Raw genomic sequence first — 20395 nt, 5'->3', positions numbered from 1 at the left:
GGCAGGAGCCACAAGTGCGAATAGTGGACCGCACCTGTGAGACCACATGTGCGAGAATTTGACCGCAGAAGCGGGTTTTGAGATTTAAGTGGGAACCGCACCTGCGATGGATTTTCCACAGGTGCGGCGTGGTAGAAGCGACATGAGGACCGCAGATGCGGAAGTGCTGGACAAAATGTAAAGGGGGACTTTGCGAATTTTGAGTCATTCTTCATCATTTTTTATCCGGATTTGGAGCTTTGGGAGCAATTTGAAGAGGGATTCAAGGGGCTTTTCACTAAGGTTAGTAATTTGAGCCCTAATACTCGTGTTTATAGTAATTTCCCGTGGTTTTATCAAGAATTAGTGGTGATTAAGGAAAATGAGGGGTTAGTATTTGAGATTTTGGAGAGTTTGATTGAGGATTTGAGGGGCCAAATGGAGTCGGATTTTGATAAATCTTGTATGTATGGACTCGTGAGTTAAAGGGATTTCTAGTTTTGTAATTTTTGTCGGATTTCGAGACGTGGGCTCGAGGGGCCGGGTTTGGATGAATTTCTGGATTTTGGTCTAAATTGATAATTTTTTGTGCGAAATTGGTTCCTTGGCCTATATTGATTGCATTGTATTGTTTATGGCTAGATTCAGAGCATTCGGAGTTCGATTTGGGACGCAAAGGCATAGCGGAGTAGGAGTTTGCTTGGTCTGAGGTAAGTAACGCTTTCAAACTTGGTTCTGAGGGGTCGAAACCCCGAACTATATGTTATATAATTAGTATTGAGGTGACGCGCATGCCAAGTGATGGACGTGCGGGCGTGTACCATGAGAATTATGATCTGGTTCATTCCATGGCACCGACTAGTGATTCTATCTTGCTGATATATGTGTTTTCTTCATGTGATGAAGTAAATGGACTGTAAATCATACTAGTTATCATGATAGGGCTTTACGCCGATACTATTGAAACCCATAGTGATTGTTTCTTACTGTTATCTCACTAATTTCATTGATATTCTGTACTCAGTCATGTTCATGCATTTCATATCACATCTCGGTCTTAGTGGCTATTTATTTGCACATCATATCATTGTTCCGGGCTACTTTTCATGGTACTGTGAGCCCGTGGGTGAGAATGGAGAGTGATGACTGAGAGAGGCCGATAGCCTGATTATGAATGACAGTTATGGGTCGGGCTGCACGCCATAGCAAATTATTGATATATGCCTTCATTGGGTTGTTATAGCGCTTGGGATGTAGGAGCCCCTCCGGAGTCTACACACCCACAGTGGGCGCGATTGATTATATTCAGGGATGGATCTTTTCTTGGTATGGAGATGGATCTTCTCCATGAGGCTGGATTGGCCTGTTTTCCTTGGTATGGAGATGGATCTTCTCCATGAGGCTAAATTGGCCTGTTTTTCCTCAGTACTGGAGACTGATAGTCAGTGATGTATATATTTCGGGATAGACCTTCCCTGGGCCTTGCGAGCTATATACAGTACCGAGTGGTTGTGAGGTTATCGTTATTATCTGGGGATGGATCTTCTCCATATGCTGGATTGTCCTTCCTCAGTACTGAGTGACTGCTGTCAGAGATGTATATATATTCCGGGATGGATCTTCCTTGGGCCGTATGAGCCATATACAGTACCGAGTGGATGAGCATTTGAGATTGCGAGCACGTGAGGTACTCAGCATGGTGCATTACATACAACATGTACATTGGCATGTAGATGTAGAAGAGTTGTATTCCTTTACCATATTCATACCTGCTTTGTTTTACTGTTTCGAGCTGTCTATTTAACTGAAAGCATGCCTACATTTCTGTACGTTATTTCTATTATCTCTGATGAGGTTGAGTTCGTCACTATCTTTCAGTCCACAGTTTGGACTTGTTACTTACTGAGTTGGTGTACTCACGTTACCCCCTGCACCTTGTGTGCAGATCTAGGTACTTTTGGTCCCAGAGGTAGTCGCTGATTGAGATTGCAGTCTTTGGAGATTGTTGAGGTATCTGCATGGCGTTCGCAGGCCTTGACCCTCCTTCTCTATTCTAGATGTGTTTCAGTTGTATTCAGTAAACATTGTAGTAGACTATGCTATTTTTCTAGACGCTAATGTACTCCGTGACACCCTGGTTTTGGGCTGGTTGTATCGTATTAAGAATTTTGCCTTATATTTAAACAGTTTATTTTAAACAATAAAAGTTTTCCGCAAATGTTTTCAATTTTAGTATTGTGGTTTTGGATCACATTGAGTTGAGGCTGACCTAATTCCACGATAGGCGCTATCATGACGGGTTGAGTTTTGGGTCGTGACACAAACCATATACATAATACATACAAAAGACATATTTGTATAAAATTGTATGAAAATTATATTTAAGTTGTATGATGTTGTAGTTGTATTTAACTAGGTAAAAATAATATATGAAAGTTGTAGATAAATTATAAATAAGTTGTATACTATATGATTAGTTGTATAAAAATTATTTTTAATTTATATGTTATTGTAGATGTATCAAATTTGAAATAATGCTATTTATTTTTAATCATTGTTCTATGGAAGCATCAAGCATGTCATGTTTTGCACATAGATTGCTGCAATATCAGAAATTCACCATGTGTCATGTTGTGTAGGTTGTTGCAATTGATTCCGGAACTACTCACGTTTCAGCAGCAATTTAGTAAATAGACTGTTTTTCCAGCAAATGAGGCAAATTTCTTTTTGTGACGTGTGAGAACCATTGAATCGTTTTAATTTGCTTGTTATCACAATTGATTATTTTTGGATTATAAACTCGGATATAACAAAATCCTCTTTAATGCACTAATAATAGCTTGTACGTGAAGAGAGGCAGCGTATAATAGGAAAAGAGGAGATAATAAGAGAAAAAAAGAAAAACATGTAACTAATCACCCTAATTTAAGGCACTAATAATGAATTATATATAAATTGTAAACAATCCTTATTTAGGATGGGTAATATACAAAATTAAGACATTTTAATAAATAAATTTCAAATATTATATAAGAACGAAAAAATACCTATTTTTTAGTGAGTCGGGTCAAGTTGACCTCATGAGCCAACTCTTGAGTAGGGTTCATAAAAATGACTTTTGAAATCCGTGTTCTTAAACATGTCACAAAATATTTGAATTAATATAAGACTTTTACAATTTATAATTTTAAATTTGTGTGATTATAAATTTTATATTAAAATAAAATATGAGTTTAAAATTAAATATTTTTAAATATAAAATTATCTAGTACTTTTTTTTTTAAAACAACAAACAAGAAAATATCAGAGGTAACTATTTTTAAGAGAGAGAAAAAAAAAAACCAACTCAACCTTTCCTCAGCTCAGCAAAACCCCAAAATGGAAGTAGACATGGAAAATCTATTCGCACCGCCGTGGCTGGAATTACCGCCGGAGATTACATCAACGATACTACAGAAGCTGGGGACGATAGAGATACTGAGAAATGCAGATAAAGTCTGTACAACTTGGCGGCGATTATGCCAAGACCCAGCCATGTGGCGAGTTATCAACATGCGAGACAATGTCTGGGACATGTTGGAAGGTGACTTGGAACAGATATGCCGTGAAGCAGTGGATCGTAGCCAGGGTCAATTAATTGATATCAATCTTGAGTACTTTGGCAGCGATAGTTTGCTCTATTATATTGCTGAAAGGTTCCATTTCTTAACCCTAATTTACTTTTTTCTCTCTCTTGTATATTCTTAATTTTGTTATTTTGGAGTCAGTTTATAGGTACCTTTCTGTTATGCTAGGAATAATTTTTAACTAGAATTGGGAAGCAGGATTCCGCTCTACCTTGAAATTTCGTTACAATTCGGAAAAAATGGATAATAATACTCCCTCCGTCCCAATTTACGTGAGGCGTGTGACTGGGCACAAAATTTAAGAAAGAAAAGGAGATTTTTGAAACTTGTAGTCTAAAACATGTCAGTGGTAATTATGTGGCTATAAATAATCTCATTAAGGGTAAAATGAGAGGTTTTAAGTTAAATTGTCTCTGATATAGAAAGTTGTCATTCTTTAGGGATAGACCAAAAAGGAAAGAATGTTACATAAATTGAAACAAAGGAATAAGCAACAGACTATGCTCAATCATACTTCCTCCATTCGACCCATCACCTGAATTGAAAGGGGATAGAAAAAGAATTAGAATGAGATGAGGAGAGAAAGAGTAGAAAGAGAGAATTTGACAGAGAGAGCGACAAGATTGCTGTAAACGTGATTCCTTCTTTCTGGTTTGTGACATTTGTATCAATGAAGAAGAAGAAGAGCCTTCACTATTGATGTCAAATTGTGGATTTAAATTGTGGGCTGTGCGATCTGGTATGCAGTTTTGAGTAAATAGTGTAATTCAGACTTTTCCTGGTCCAAACGTCGTCATCCCCTTTTTAATTAAACTCTCGTGCTCCAAAACGCTGTCGTTTTATTAACTGTGACATTAATCACTTATGAAATGCTTTTAAACATACTTCATCTAACATTCCACCCCCTTCGAATCAGTATCTACCTTAAAACTGCAAATTGACGAATGTGGAAGAACTGATTCTTCAAGAAATCCCAGTCATCTCATGTTGCCTTCCTCAGTGTAAGATTTGACCATTGCACCAACACCTATACTGCAGCTCGACTATTTTTCTTGATCATCCTCCTTTTTGAAATGGCTATTGGCTACTAGTTCAATGGGAAATTGTCCTTCTTCTCCCAAGTTTGACAAATTAGTATGAACGGTATTGTTAGCTCCTACCTTCTTTTTCAGTAGTGATATAGGCAATACATTATGTACTGGGACCCCGTAGATAACTCCAATTATAAGCCAACTGGCCTATTCTCAGCAGTAGTTTAGAAGGCCACTATCTTTTGAGCTTAGCTTGAAGTTCTTGCGCAAGGTGATGGAACTTATTCTGTAAGGTTGCAGCTTGAGGTACCCCATGTCTCCTCCTGGAATTCACGCTCACTCTTGTCAGCATAGCATTTCATTCTGGCTTGTGCTTTCGACAAGTTCTCCCTCAGCACTTGTCTCATGGCTTGCCTGTGCGGGATACTGTGTGTACCTTAATGGGTGGCTGAAGGCCAAGAGATACATGGGAGGATGAATGGAGGATAGCCATAAAGAGCCTCAAAGGGAGTGCAACAGAGAGCAGTATTATAGTTGGTATGCACCACCATTCAGCCAAGGGGAGCCAAGACATCCATTTCTTGGGGTGTCGCATTGTCATAGCTCTGAGATAATTCTCCAAGCATCTGTTAAGTTTCTCCGTCTGCCCATCTATTTGATGGTGCTAAGCCAAACTGTATTTTAGTGTATTTCCAATCCTTGAAGAGCTGCTGTCAAAGCAAACTAGTGAAGATCTTATCTTTGTCAGTCATTATATCTCCAGGAAGTCCATGGAGTTTGCTGATGTGGTCTAGGAGTAACTAACCACCTGAGTATAGGGGTGTTTGAGACCAAAGTAATGGCCATACTTTTTGAATCTTTCCATATCACAAGTATGGTATCCTTTCCTTTTTATGTAGGAAGACCTTCAATAAATCCATGTTAATTGATTTCCGAGCTTGTTGAGGTATTGGTAAAGGCTGCAATGGTCCAGGATTTTCAGTCCCGACTCTTTGGCATGTGTCACATCCAGAATCAATTTCATTTACTGTCAGATGCATATTGCCCCAGTAGAAAGTGGATTGTATCCTTATGAGGGTTCCCTTCTCTCCAGAATGGCCTCCCAAAGGGGACTAGTGAATATCTTTCCTTTCTGCCTTATCACTCCTTGGGACGGCGAGTAGTCTGGTTGGACGACAGTGCCGCTAGTAGATCTTCAGCTGTTTGATCTTGCTCATATCTCCCACTCACTTCTTATACCCATGTCGGAACCACATCACTTGTAGCCTTGCATTTAGAAACTTTGATAGTCTAACTTGATTTGGTGTAGCAGTTTTAGACAATTCCAAAGTGACCATGGTTGATTAGTGACCGATTGTAACTTTATGGGAGTTATAGAGTTGATAGTTTCACTAATAAGTTGCTCTCTTGTCTTCTTGTTTTACCTAACTGTGAAAACAATCAAAATAAAGAACAGTAGGGTGAAGATCAATCCTGATATCTGTCTTAATAACATGGGCCAGAGAAACAATAATATCTGATAGACTGGATTGTCTTTCAGTGAAGGCCTTAAGAATACAATCTCGACCAGATTTCTTTTGTGTTTGTAGTTCTGTTTCGAGTGTTTATTCATTATCATGCTTATTGTGCTTAAACAGGTTTGCACAAGAACAAACATCTATTAAAGCGAGTGTTTTCTGAACTAGTTTTTTGCTGTTAAGGTCAAGAGATTTTCTGTCATGTCGGGTATGTTAATCAATTTTTTTTTTGTAAGTGTTAAGTTATCATTTTACATGCTGCAAGTCAACTAAGAAGCGAGAACAAAGTACTTTGGTCAAGTCTCTCAGATCAGTTGCGTAGGATCACCCTTATCTAGTAATCCTTTTCCTACCCTCTTATCTTCTAGGTGAGAGCTGGGTTGATCTTTTTTTCTCTAATCAAATAAAAGAGGAATTGGGTTTGCACACCTGAATAATCAAATTAATTCAATAAGGCTTCACATGCAATAGTGCCTTTGTTTAAGTTATTCAGACTGTTTAGCTGATTTTGAGAGATGTGAACACCATCCAGATTCATTTAATATTGTTTAAGCTTGAGAGAGAAGTGAACAACCTCACAACCTTCTACAGCTGTGACATGATCCTTTCCATTTTTTTTAAAAAAAATATACTCATGGTTCAAATTTGCTCCCTTGTCTTCTTGTTTTACCTAACTGTGAAAACAATCAAAATAAAGAACAGTAGGGTGAAGATCAATCTTGATATCTGTCTTAATAACATGGGCAAGAGAAACAATAATATCTGACAGACTGGATTGTCTTTCAGTGAAGGCCTTAAGAATATACTCTCGACCAGATTTCTTTTGTGTTTGTAGTTCTGTTACGAGTGTTTATTCATTATCATGCTTATTGTGCGTAAACAGGTTTGCACAATAATAAACATCTATTAAAGCGAGTGATTTCTGAACTAGTTTTTTAAGAGACTGCTCCTTTCTTGATCGTTTGATGCCTGTGTATGTTCATATCCCTGCTTTTTAAATTTTGCATCTGTCTTTCTAGTTATTAAGTTTGAATCTTTTCAACAGGTCACCTCAACTCAAACGTCTTAGACTCCTATGCTCCTATAATGTCTCAGGTGAGGGGTTGAGTGCGGCAGTGAAGAAGTGTACATTATTGGAGGAACTGCACCTTTACCACATCTTAATCAGCAAAGAATCCATTGAAACTATAGGCCGCTCTTGTCGTGCTTTGAAGTCATTTAAGTTGAACAACCAGGTATTTAGACATCCCTGCATTGAATACGATGAAGAGGCAATTGGAATTGCAGAGAACATGCCTAAACTGCGCAACCTTCAACTTGTTGGAAATAAGATGACAAATGAAGGGTTGGAAGCTATTCTTAATGGTTGCCCTAACCTTGAATCACTTGATTTAAGACGATGTTTTAATGTCAATCTAGGAGGGGATGTAGGGAAGCGATGTTCTCAACAGCTCATATATCTCAGACGCCCTCATGATTCCACCGAAGATTATGAACTTGATGCAGGAATGCATGATTGTGAATCATTTGATGAGGATTACCCATCTGGATTTTCTGACATCGATCTCATCTCAGATGACGATGATTACTATGAATTTTCAGATGTCAGCAACTATTCCGGTGATGAAGAGATGTTCTTTGAATAGCAGTTTGACAGCCCTTCTGCTCTATTGATGGTAAACATGCTGCTAGTATTTCATGAATATCTCAATTTCCATGTCATTTGAACACCTATATAACTGTTTTCAATGGTTTAATTTTCTAAATGTCCTTTTTCTCTCATATTGTGAGAATATAGGAAAATGGGGAAGATTAACTAGTTGACTGGTTTGTCAAGAAGAGATTTAAGGCACTTGCCGGGTTACTATGACTGGTTAAGTAGCCTAGTGCATGTGTAGATTTGTGGTAGTTAAATTAAACGTCCTTTGCATCTCTCATTGTGCAGCTACTCACTATTATGAAGTACACACTTTAATCATTTGATCCTTGTAGCTTTTTCGGCTGATACTCTAGGTTAGTTTGCGCTTCAGCTTTTCTTGTTGACACCATTTATCTATTAGGTTTTTTGCCTTTTGTTTGTCGAAGTTCTCAGCATTGTTATTCAGAGTTGTTTTTATTTAAATAGGATGAAGCGAAAATGGGAACCTCTACCTATGGAAAACTTCATTATATTTTGAAACAAGTGTCTATACCATAAGCAAATATGATAGATGATAAAACCTTATTGTTGTTCGACCAAAAAGTTTTAAGCTTTTCGTTAAACTAATTAAATAAGAAGATTTTAGGTAAATCCTAGCCAAATATAATTTACCCTAGATCTAAGATAGAAGATAAGAGTAAGCAAACATTGAAAACGTAAAATTCAACTATAACATTGATTGAATCCGATTATATAAGAAGAGGATGATGATTTTCATAACATTAAGCAATAGTGAAGAATACATGGATAAAAAGGGTTACAAAGGTTGAATCCCATACATTTGATATGATGAGACTAACAATACATATTGAGGATCCGAACTTCCTTGCTTCTTTCTCCTTCGTGGGGAGAGAGATGAAGATCCCTCCTCTACTCGGAAAACTTCTTTGTATGTGGATTTGTTTCAGCCCCTTTTCTTCTTCTTCTCACTTAGTTTATATACTAGGTATTATCCTTTACCCAACGGTCATTATCCAAAGTACTTAGGTCATTTGATTATGTTACTGGTCGACCCTCTGAAATGTCCTAACAGCCGATTCGTCGTTCAATCATTCTGAATACACATCCTCGGCCATGGCTGAGGTGCGTGTCGTTATAGTGTTGTATGGATACGGCTTCGACCCAAGTGACTTTTTGCCGTTCCTCTTTACGCAGATTCTTGTCTGGTCAAATTTTGACCCATACAGTTAGTCCCTCCGGCTATTGGGGTTGTCTTTTGGCGAGCTCAATGGGCAGACTCTGTCGATGCGATAGTTGTGAGAAATCTGAGCACTTTATGCGAAAGGCGAGTACCTCATGGCGAGGTGGCGACGTGACGTTTCAAGAGCTGCATCAGACTGTCATGTCAGTTCAGAATGTCATTAAAACTTCTCATGTGTCATTATGGCACACGTTTCCTATGAATTGCGTCGTTTCCCGTGCCCTTTACATTTTCAGAATGACGGCGTTTGGTTTTCCCACTTGAGGTGTTTATATCCCTATAAATAGGGGAAAACCTAATATTTGAATGTTGTGCTTCCCGATTACTCAAGAGAAACTTTTGCAGCTCTTCTTCTTCTCCTTCAGTTTCTCACATTTCCTTTTCTGTCAAGAATTCCTGTGGCCGCTACCTTTTCCCTTTGTCATTCCTGATTTTCATAATCAAAAAAGAGATGGCTAGTGCATCCTCTAACCCTGATAGAGCCGTTGGTGCTCCGGTGCCGGAAAACGATGTACCCCTGCTCGAAGAGGGAGCGGATTTAGCGGAGGACGAGAGTTTTCCGACGGTAGATGAGGTGGTTCCCCACCCAGGGAAGGCAAGGACTGACTTCAATAGCCCTGCTGGGGATGAGCCGGAGCCGTTTTTTCTACGATGGATGCTGCGGCGCTCACGACGTTCAAAGCCAAATGGGGGATCCCTGATCATATTGAACTAGTTCCGTCGGGTCATGATATAGTGCATATACACCGCCCGGGCTACTACGCATTTTACGCATACCCATTTGTTATTGGATACACACTTCCCCTTCTCTCCTTGGCGGTGGACTTCTGCCGCTTCTACGAAGTGTGTCCGACTCAACTCTCTCCATAGGTATACAAGCTCTTCCTTACGCTTATCAAGTATGCAGAGCTGGCCGATCGGGGAATTTCTCTTCACCTCTTTGCCCCCATTTTCTTAGGGGCACAATGTTTCACTTTCGTCATCGAGGAACCAAGGGTTTGGTGGTGAAGATGGATGATAAAGCCAATCGCCGTTTTTGAGAGAACTTCTACGTCCAAACAGAGCACGTGGTATCGAACCTTCGGAGTTTCTTGAGGCGTGGAATTTTGCCCGTTGGTCTTCCTTTCCTTTTACTATCATTTTTTCATCATTTTGCTTTTTTTAAAATGGTCGTTGGTCGTCTTTCTTTTCGTGACCCCGTCTAGTGTTTTTTTTTGCAGCCGAGAGAGTACCTCCTCCGTAAGTTGCCAACATTCGCGAATGGGTGAGCGTGATTCTTCCCCACACGATGGGGATCCGCGAATGGGCGCCTTTTCACTAGAGGTTTGGGCGCAAACCTTCCACTGGTAGATCGGCTTATTTCGGCCTTAGTTGCTTTGTTTTTTGCTCCGTTTTTTTCTTTATCTTATATCTTTGTTCGGTCAACTTTATCATTGGCAGGTCGGAAAGGAGCGAGAAGGGTAAGGGCTCCCGTCCTCGCTTTCCGTCAACCGGTTTCCTCTGCTCGGTCCGCACCAAGGGCAACTGTGGACGAGGGCGCCCAAAGTTTGGTTGCTTGGCGGACCGCGTCCGCGACTGAACCTGTTTGTTCGGAGGTTGTTCCTCGGTCGGAGGCTCTGGTTCCCACAGTCCGTTCAATGGGCAAACCTTCTCGTGGCAACGACGAAGAGGCCTCGTCAAAGAAGCGGAGGATAGTGTCGGAGTGGGCGTCTTTGGGTTAAACGCCCTCGAGGGGCGACTCCGTTTTTGCGGTGCCTGAAGTCGGCGATGATGCCAGCCTGGGTGTGGAGGTGATGCCCGTTACGGGCGTGGAAGAGGTTGTTGCGGCAGGGGAACAAAGTTCTGAGGCTGCCGTGATCGTTCCGAGTGGCCCATCGACATCTCGGCAGGCTCGTACCCCATCTTCGGCTAATGAGATGATGAGAGGTTGAAGGGAGTAGCGATAGATGATTATGAATCCAATTCTAATATAGATCTTGAGGACATGAGGATGTTCGAGGAAGGCATTACCAGGGTCGATGTGAGGGCGGAAGGCCCTTCCCGTGTGCTCGAAATCCCGTCAGATTTTAACCTGTTGGAGGACACGGTGGATTTGGTGCCCCAATTTGACCGTCTGTGCTCCGCTGCTGAAAACTGATCTCTTCAGGAGATCAGTGATTCTGGTTTGTCACGCGGTGTGGCTAGAATGGCCTTGAGAGTGAGTTTCCTTTTGCTATTTTCTTTGTTTTGTGCCCTTTGCTTTTGCTGATTTTTTTTAAGACTTACATGCTGGAGATCGAGAGTGCTCGTAGGGCTGAGACGCGGGCCGAAGTCTTTCTGAAAATCGCTGCGAAGTATCGCCGGTATCGCATCAAGTGCCGTGAGATGCACGAACAGCTTCGGGCGGACTCTAGTACTCAATCCGTCAGGGAGGAGTTGGAGAAAAGGGACGAGGATCTAATGCGGTCTATCTGCAGATGCAGCGAGCTCGAGGAGATTCTTAGTGCCAAAGACGAGGAGCTCGAGGTGGGCAAAGGTGTTGCAGCGTAATGCGAGGATCTTCAGGCGAAAGTGTTGTCTTTGCGAGCCGAGCTTGAGCAGAATGCCACTAGACTCGCCAACCTAAGTGTAGAGTGGACGGAGAAGGTGGCTGAGCTAGAAACGAAGGTGACGGAGTTGGAGAGAGCCGATAGAGCTCGAGTGGTGGCTTTGGCGAGGGCGGCGGCGCTGGAAGATACTATCCGCGTCCTTAGGTTTGAGCGGGAAGCCGAGAGGGAGACGACCACACTGAGGGAGGCACAGCTTGAGGAGCAGATCAGTGAACTTGATCGGGATGCTTTGAGCCTGGGAGACCGAGTTATGGCTCTCGAGACCGAGTTATGGCTCTCGAGACCGAGAAGGCACAACTGTTGGCTTAGGCCCGCCCTCAAGAATCTGCCCCTGTTGTTGTCCCCTGCCGTTTATACAAGCTATGGATCCATGCTGAGGCCCAACGAGATATATATAAGCGTTTGTGGACGGCGGGAAGCGTTCCTGAGGCCGCTTTTGAAGATGCTCGGGTTAAGGCACGCGGGGCTCGTCTTGCCTGCGGTTATAACCCTACAACACCGGAGGCCGGCGGGGGTGCTGAGATTGAAGATGGCCTTCCTTCCGATGATGACAATGCCGGAGAAGACGGTGGTGGATATGAGGCCGAGTGAAATTTTTATAGCTTTCTGTTCTTAGATTTTTTTTATTGTTGATGGGTGGGCCCCCCATTTTTTGGCCCTTTGTAAGATACTTACCTTTTATTCGAATTAAATAGTTGGCTTGTCTTCGTTTGTATGTTTTTGGCTTCCCCTTCTCTTTTCCTTTTCGAATTTCTTGGTTTTTCTCGCAATAAGTCCCTGACTTTTGGTAGTTGATATGAGTGGGATCAAATTCGACCCGCTAATTTGAACTTGACCTCGTTTACCCGAGCGGGGTCGAATTTCATCTTGCAAATTTGAGTGAAGTCGATTTGGATTTGTTAATTCGATCGAGGTTGAATTTTGTCATACCAGTTTTGAGCGGAGTCGCTTTTGACTTGTTAATTCGAGCGAGGTCGAGTTTTGTCTCGCCAACTTGGGCGAAGTCAGTTTTGACTTGTAAATTCGAGCGAGGTTGAATTTTGTCTCACCAACTTGGGCGTAGTTAGTTTTGATTTGTTAATTCGAGCGGGGTCGAATTTTGTCTCGCCAACTTGGGCGGAGTCAGTCTTGACTTGTAAATTCGAGTGAGGTTGAATGTTGTCTCACCAACTTGGGCTGAGTCAGTTTTAACTTGTTAATTCGAGCGAGGTCGAATTTATCTTCACTTGGCGATGGCCCGGGGCCGTAAGGGTGTAAATTCGTACGAGGTCGAAATGTGGCCCACGATGAATTCGAACGAGATCGAACTTGGTGTTCGTCGGGGGCCATAAGGGTATAAATTCGAACGAGGTCGAATTGTGGCCCGTTATGAATTCGAACGAGGTTGAACTTTACTTTCACTTGGTGATGGCCGGGGGCCATAAGTGTGTAAATTCGAACGAGGTTGAATTGTGACCCGTCATGGTTCAAGCGAGGTCGAACATTAACTTTGTTGATTCGAACGAGGTCGAATTTTACTTTCGCTTGGCAATGGCCGGGGGCCATAAGGGTGTAAATTCGAACAAGGTCGAATTGTGACCCATCATGGTTCGAGCAAGGTTGAACTTTAACTTTGCTGATTCGAACGAGGTCGAATTTTACTTTCGCTTAGCGATGGCCGATGGCCGTAAGGGTGTAAATTCGGGGGAGCTCGAATTGTTACCCGTCATGGTTCGAGCGAGGTCGAACTTTAACTTTGCTTGGCGACGTGTGGGCTCGGTGGAGTGGTGAGACTTGCCTGTTGCATTGCTTTTATTGGAGAATATTACTCATTGTCGCATTGTTTATGCGTGCGTCGGGGTGCGTCCCAGTTTGTTTAATTTTGCTTTCATTGGAGAGTATTATGCATTGCTGCATAATTTATGTGTGCGTCGGGGTGAGTCCCAGTTCATCTAATCTTGCTTTCATTGGAGAATATCATGTGTTGCTGCATATTTTAGGTATGCGTCGGGGTGAGTCCCAGACTATTTAGTCCCTTCATTGGTCGGCCCCGAGAGACCGTTGACGGGACGGACGATGGACTTATTGCTTAGGCTTCTGGGCACCTTGGGGCTTGATTATTTTGAATGAAATTCGGACGTGGCTCGTAGTATTTAATCAGTTGAATTGGCGTAGCATCGCCATGGCGAATATGTGGGCAAGCTTTTCGCGTTCATGTTCTGCCTGTGTTGGAGAGATTGTTGGAGAGACTGTATGTTCCATGGGCTCACTGCCCAATCCCAGGTTATAGAGGTTGTTTCTTAATAACGCCGGCTTGTTCTGAACCATTTGTCTGTTATTCGCAGTATGGTACGGTGTGGAGGGTTTTTCTCGATCGTTTCCTGCGGGACGATATGGTGCGGAACGTTTTCCTGGCGTGTTATTTTGGTGGCGTTTGTTCTCTTTCGCTCACCTGGGAGAGTGCTCGTGTTCCTATCCCAATCCAAAAAAGGAAAAATAACAAGTTAAACGCAAATGAAATCGTCTGTTACCTGGGACTGATTGGTTGGCGAGATGAGAGGGGCATTGTAGAACGACTCATTTAGTCCTGTACTCGAATGACCAGATTTAGTCCCGTGCTTAGCTTTGTCGTTAGTCGAGTTTGGGCTGCTGACACCTAATTTTGTCCGTTGGGATCTCGAGCTTGAGTCCCGGTCCGAGGTGCACAAAAATAAAGGAAACATAAGTTATACCCCGCACATACGGGTAGGACAAGCTTGTTATTTCAAAGAATCACACAATAGGATATCGTCCTTTCCTAAGAGGGAGGGAGCAATGTGCATGAAGTATAGATCAGTATCTAGCATTAATATAGCAGATAGGATTGCGGACATGCTTAGTGCGTAGTGGCCATTGATAATAGGCGAAATTTAGGTGATTTAGCTATTGTTTATGCTTCCGCTTGATTATATTCCGATGACATATTATGGTTAATTGATGAAAAATAGGCTCTAATTGTGATATGTATACATTGCAGGATGAGGAGCCTAAATGATGCTTTCAAGAGGAGAATGGAATGATTTATGAGCAAGAACAACCCCTAGGAGTCGAGTGTGCGCAAGGATGAGACGAAAAAATGGACAAATACGAGCTACTGAAGCGCGCTAACTTCCAAACTTCGCGCAATAGTTCGCAAGCTTTTCTGCCTGGAATCCAAGAGAAGCGCGCGAAGTCACGCGTGAACTCCATACTTCGCACAATAGTTCGTGCATGTCCGATCCGGAGAAACGTTATTTAGGGGTAAAATTGGAAATCTGGAGAGAAACCCACTTAACCTACATAAAGTCAAGCTCGCCCCAAGGTTAAATTATCAAGTTTTTCATAGTTTAGAGGAGGAGAGAGAAAGGCAAGAGGCAAGGAGGAGTTTTGATCATCAAAGTCTTCTTTTCTTCTTTTGTTTTTGTTGTTTGTGATGAAATTGAACTTGTTTATGATGAACCCTAGTATGAGCAGCTAAGACCCATTGTTCTAGGGGTCGTGGGTAAAACATGAATGTTGTTGTTTGAAGTTTAATTTGACAAAATTAGGTTATCATATTGGGTTATTTATTTAATTCTGTTCTTAATTATTTTGCTGAATAGCTAACGGTGAAATACTATCTATGAATCTTCAGTTGAACTCGAAAGTAGGAACTTTAGATTGCATATAGAATTAAATAGAGCAAGTTCTAGAACCCGGGCCTCGGGGAAACGATTTGCAATTGGGATAGACATATACCCAATTGCCTTGTTTGGTTGGAATACGGGAATTGTAAATGCGTTCTTGTTAATATTAATTCCATAGACATATAGGCATTGATTTGACTTGAACAGGCGAGTAAGAACTCGGCAGATTCTTATGAGTAATATCAACCCTGTCAATCAATAACCTAGATAAATTGATTAGTCATTTTGAGCCAAGGACACAACACGATTGTATTACACCTGTGACCCAGGAATATCTTCTCCTATTGTTCGTTACTTGTGATTGCTATCTCTTTGGTTACTTGCTTTGGTTAGATTAATTCTTTATAGTTTAGTAGTAAAACAATTACATATCTCTCTTATGAACAATCTCTTAGGTAGATAAAGAAGTTGGGTTTGAATCAGTCAACAATTGATCATAAGTCTTCGTGGGAACGATACTCTACTCACTACTCTATTACTTGACGATCACGTGCACTTGCGTGGGTGTTTTTGGTCGCAACAAGTTTTTGGCGCCATTGCCGGGGATTTAGAAATTAGCTACTGGACTGAATTGAGCTTTTATTACTTATTTATTCGAGTTTTAACGTTAGTTCACTTTGTTTGTGCTAATACAGGAGTTTCTATTGAATGCGAAGAAGTAGAAGCGCAAACAACCTCCTTCCTTTTGATCTCGAAATTGAGCGAACACTTCACAGGTTGAGGAGGAAGGTGGACGCGAGAACCAGAATTGAAAGAGAGTTGGACATCGACGTTCAACCACAGCCAATTGAGATGACGGGTAATGAAGAACGCGCGGTGATTGAAGCCGCAAGGCCCAGTCTGGCTAATATGACTCAGGCTATTGTGAAGCCTGACATCACTGGGCACTTTGAGCTGAAACAATACATGGTGCAGCTGATCCAATCTACAGGGTTGTTTGTGGGTTTACCTCATGAAGACCCGCAGAGGCACATTCAGAATTTCTTGGAAATTACGGATACCTACAACTATCCGAACGTTTCCAAGGACTATGTCAGGCTAACACTTTTCCCCTTTTCACTGATTGGGGAGGCTAAGGAATGGTTGAATAAAGAGCCAGCAAATTCAATCCGCACTTGGGATGATCTGGCAAGGAAATTCTTAATCAAGTTCTTCCCCACTAAGAAAACAAAGGTATTGAGGAGTCAAATTCTTGGGTTTGAACAACGAGCGGGCGAGACACTGCGTCAAGCATGGGAAAGGTACAAGAAAATGCTCAGAGACTGTCCTCATCATTGCCAGACGGACGAAGTATTAGGTCACACTTTTGTAGATGGATTAGATGATGCTTCAAAGATGAATCTTGATTCCGCTTGTGGGGGTAGTTGCATGGCCAGACCGTACAGTGAAATCCAAATCTTGCTGAATAACTTCACTGCTAATAATAATAACTGGCAAGGTGAGGGTGATTCACGAAAGGCAGTTAAGCAAAAATCAGCTGGGTTACTTGAGTTAGACGAAGTATCAGCCATGAGAGCCGACATTGCAAAGTTGGCCAATCAGATGACTCGGATGACAATGCAGCAACCACAGACAATGCAACACGTACAACAGATGAATATTTGCTGCGAACTCTGTGGTGACAGTCATATGAGTGATATGTGTCCCACAAATCCAGAATCCATCTATTATGTGGGGCAATAGAACAGAGGTCCACCAAATCAGCATGCACAATATGGGAATTCTTACAATCCTAACTGGAGGAATCATCCCAACTTCTCATGGGGTGGAAATCAGCAGAATCAAAATCAGCATAGACCCCAAGGGAATTTCAATCAGCCTCAAAGACCACCCCAACAAATGGAAGAAAGTACCAATGATCTACTAAAGAAGTTGTTGATTGACAATCAGCAACTTAGGACCAACTTCAGAAATCTTGAAAGGCAAATGGGGCAGTTAGCAACAACTCAAAACACTAGACCTGCAGGCGCTCTCCCTAGTGATACAGAAAAGAACCCTCAAGTGAATGCAGTTACACTTAGAAACGGGAGGGAGCTAGAGGAAATACCAAAGAAAAATAAAGACAAGCCCATACCTGAGGGAGAGTTGATCCCTAAAGTGACTCAAGAGCAAAAGAATGCTGCTGAAGTTTCAGAGCCTGTGGAGGCCCCTAGACCACCACCACCTTTTCCCCAGAGATTGCAGAAAAAGAATGACGATCACATGTTCACAAAATTCCTCTCTATGTTGAGCCAGATTCAATTGAATATTCCACTCGTTGATGTGCTTCGGGAAATTCCAAAGTATGCTAAATACATAAAAGATATAGTAGCTCACAAGAGAAGATTAACTAACTTTGAGACAGTTGCACTTACTGAGGAGTGCACTTCTAGGGTCCAAAATAAGCTCCCTCAAAAGCTTAAGGATCCTGGCAGCTTTACGATTCCTGTACGTATTGGTAATGTGGATGTAGGTCGTGCTCTGTGTGATTTGGGGGCAAGCATAAATCTGATGCCCCTATCTTTGTTCAAACAATTGGGTCTGGGAGCTCCAAGGCCAACTACTGTGATGTTGCAACTGGCTGACAGATCGATAGCACACCCTGAAAGGGTGATTGAAGATGTGTTGCTGCAGATTGGGAAATTTATCTTCCCGGCTGATTTCATTATCCTTGACTATGAGGCTGATGAACTGGTTCCGATTATATTGGGGCGACCTCTCTTAGCTACCGGTGATGCAAATATCAAAGTGAGAGAGGGAAAGATGATTTTGCGGGTAGATGACGAGGAAGCAGTTTTTAATGTCTATAGAGCAATCCAACTTCCCCGCCACTATGAGGAGCTCTCAATGATATCTGTTGTTGAGGCCGATGAGCAGATTCGTCATCCTAGTGTATATCTAGACGATTCTCTAGAGAAAGCACTTATGTTACTTGATAACCTGGGGGCTGATGAGGAGGTTGAGGAGATGATGCACATCCTTGATACATCTTGTGCGTACCTGCAAGGGATACACCCCTTCGAGCCTTTGAATAGACCAGAGGGGCCTCCCCTAAGGCCATCAATTGAGGAAACCCCAAAATTGGAACTTAAACCCCTTCCACCTCACCTGTAATACGCTTATTTGGGTGACTCTGACACTTTACCTGTTATTGTTTCATCTGACTTGTCTAAATTGCAGGAAGAAAAGCTGTTGAGAGTGCTACGTGAGCACAAGCGAGCACTTGGGTGGACTATGTCTAACATTAAGGGCATTAGTCCAGCCTTCTGCATGCACAAAATCCTCATGGAGGATGGACACAAGCCCAGTGTAGAGCAACAACGCCGACTTAATCCAATCATGAAAGAGGTGGTAAGAAAAGAAGTGATTAAGTGGCTCGATGCAGGTATTGTATTCCCTATCTCAGACAGCAAATGGGTAAGCCCCATTCAATGTGTACCCAAAAAAGGGGGATGACTGTAGTAGCTAATGAGAATAATGATTTGATACCTACAAGAACTGTCACCGGGTGGAGAATTTGCATTGATTACAGAAAATTGAACAATGCCACCCGGAAGAACCATTTTCCCCTTCCCTTTATTGACCAAATGCTTGATAGATTAGCTGGCCAGAAGTACTATTGCTTTTTAGATGGTTACTCGGGGTATAATCATATTGCTATAGCCCCAGAGGACCAAGAGAAGACCACTTTTACGTGTCCTTATGGCACGTATGCGTTCAAGCGAATGCCTTTTGGTCTTTGTAATGCACCTGCGACTTTTCAAAGGTGTATGATGGCCATTTTTACTAACATGGTTGAAAGGTTTGTGGAAGTGTTCATGGACGATTTTTCTGTGTTTGGATGCTCTTTTGATAACTGCTTGATGAACCTTGATAAAGTATTTTCTAGGTGTGAAGAGACTAACTTGGTGCTAAACTGGGAAAAGTGTCATTTCATGGTACGTGAAGGTATAGTCCTGGGGCACAAGGTGTCCAAAGATGGTTTGCAGGTGGACAAGGCAAAGGTGGAAGCGATTCAAAAATTACCTCCACCGATATCTGTCAAAGGCATTCGCAGCTTCTTGGGCCATGCAGGTTTTTATCGTCGTTTCATTAAAGATTTCTCGAAAATTTCCTCTCCCTTGTGCAGGTTGCTTGAGAAAGATGTCGCCTTCAAATTTGATGATACCTGTCTGAAGGCATTCGAGGAGCTGAAAGGAAGATTGGTTACTACACCAATCATAATTGCTCCGGATTGGGAGCAGCCATTCGAGTTGATGTGTGATGCTAGCGATGTGGCTGTTGGTGCTGTCTTGGGGCAAAGGAGAAATAAGATATTACACTCCATTTACTATGCGAGCAAAACTCTGAATCCAGCTCAGATAAACTACACCATAACTGAAAAAGAGTTGCTTGCAGTGGTGTGGGCGTTTGACAAGTTCCGGTCATATCTTGTGGGAACCAAAGTCATTGTCTACACAGATCATTCAACCATTAGGTACTTGTTTGAGAAAAAGGATGCCAAGCTGAGACTGATTCGGTGGGTCCTACTGCTGCAAGAGTTTGATTTAGAGATCCGAGACCGTAAAGGAACATAGAATCAAGTGGCTGATCACTTGTCCAGATTAGAAAATCGGAACCATGTGGCTGAAGGGGATGCAATCAAAGAAACATTCCCTGATGAGCAGTTATTGGCAATCACCTCAAGTACAGTCCCGTGGTATGCAGATTATGTGAACTTTATTGCAAGTGGGGTGACACCACCAGAATTGACACCAGACAATAGACGAAGGTTCTTGCATGATGTGAGGCTTTACATGTGGGATGAGCCATTCTTATACAGGCTATGTGCAGACCAGTTGGTTCGGAGATGTGTTCTTGAGGAGGGGATGAGTGCCATACTTCATAGTTGTCATGCCTAGTCATACGGAGGTCATCACGGTGGAGACCGGACCGCCCAAAAAGTGTTACAATCAGGTTTCTATTGGCCGAAATTGTTTAGGGATGCACACACCTTTGTTAAAATGTGTGACAGGTGCCAAATAACCGGGACGATCACTAAGAAGCACGAGATGCCGCTGCAAAACATCCTGGTAGTGGAGCTTTTCGATGT

At 42.2% G+C, this 20395-nt stretch overlaps 1 protein-coding gene across 4 annotated transcripts; it reads left to right on the top strand.

Moving 5' to 3' along the window:
• Positions 1-3294: 3294 nt before the first annotated feature.
• On the top strand, positions 3295-15212 carry LOC104235152 (F-box protein SKIP19-like). 4 transcript variants are annotated; one of them, XR_011404500.1, is made up of 3 exons: positions 3295-3674; positions 6274-6361; positions 7199-8088. XR_011404500.1 is itself a non-coding variant. In XM_070165467.1 (3 exons), the coding sequence occupies exons 1-2, from the start codon at positions 3358-3360 to the stop codon at positions 7797-7799; spliced, it is 918 nt and encodes a 305-aa protein (XP_070021568.1). In that variant the 5' UTR covers positions 3295-3357; the 3' UTR covers positions 7800-7829; positions 14637-15212. The 4 variants fall into 4 exon arrangements, 3 of the variants coding, with proteins under 3 accessions (XP_070021568.1, XP_070021569.1, XP_009787149.1); XM_070165467.1 differs by lacking the exon at positions 6274-6361 and adding an exon at positions 14637-15212 and having other exon boundaries at positions 7199-7829; XM_070165468.1 differs by lacking the exon at positions 6274-6361 and adding an exon at positions 8099-8257 and having other exon boundaries at positions 7199-7829.
• The last annotated feature ends 5183 nt before the right edge of the window (positions 15213-20395 follow it).

The sequence above is a fragment of the Nicotiana sylvestris genome, chromosome 12 (assembly GCF_000393655.2).
Source record: "Nicotiana sylvestris chromosome 12, ASM39365v2, whole genome shotgun sequence".
In the NCBI taxonomy this organism is placed as follows: Eukaryota; Viridiplantae; Streptophyta; class Magnoliopsida; order Solanales; family Solanaceae; genus Nicotiana; species Nicotiana sylvestris.
The sequence above is the reverse complement of the archived record's forward strand: the minus strand, read 5'-3'. Positions and strand labels throughout refer to the sequence as shown.

Excerpts from the sequence above, each read along its gene's own strand:
- LOC104235152 (XM_070165467.1), top strand. The coding sequence starts at position 3,358 with ATGGAAGTAGACATGGAAAATCTATTCGCACCGCCGTGGCTGGAATTA. Across the intron at positions 3,675-7,198 it reads CTCTATTATATTGCTGAAAG|GTCACCTCAACTCAAACGTC; the intron begins GTTCCATTTCTT and ends TCTTTTCAACAG.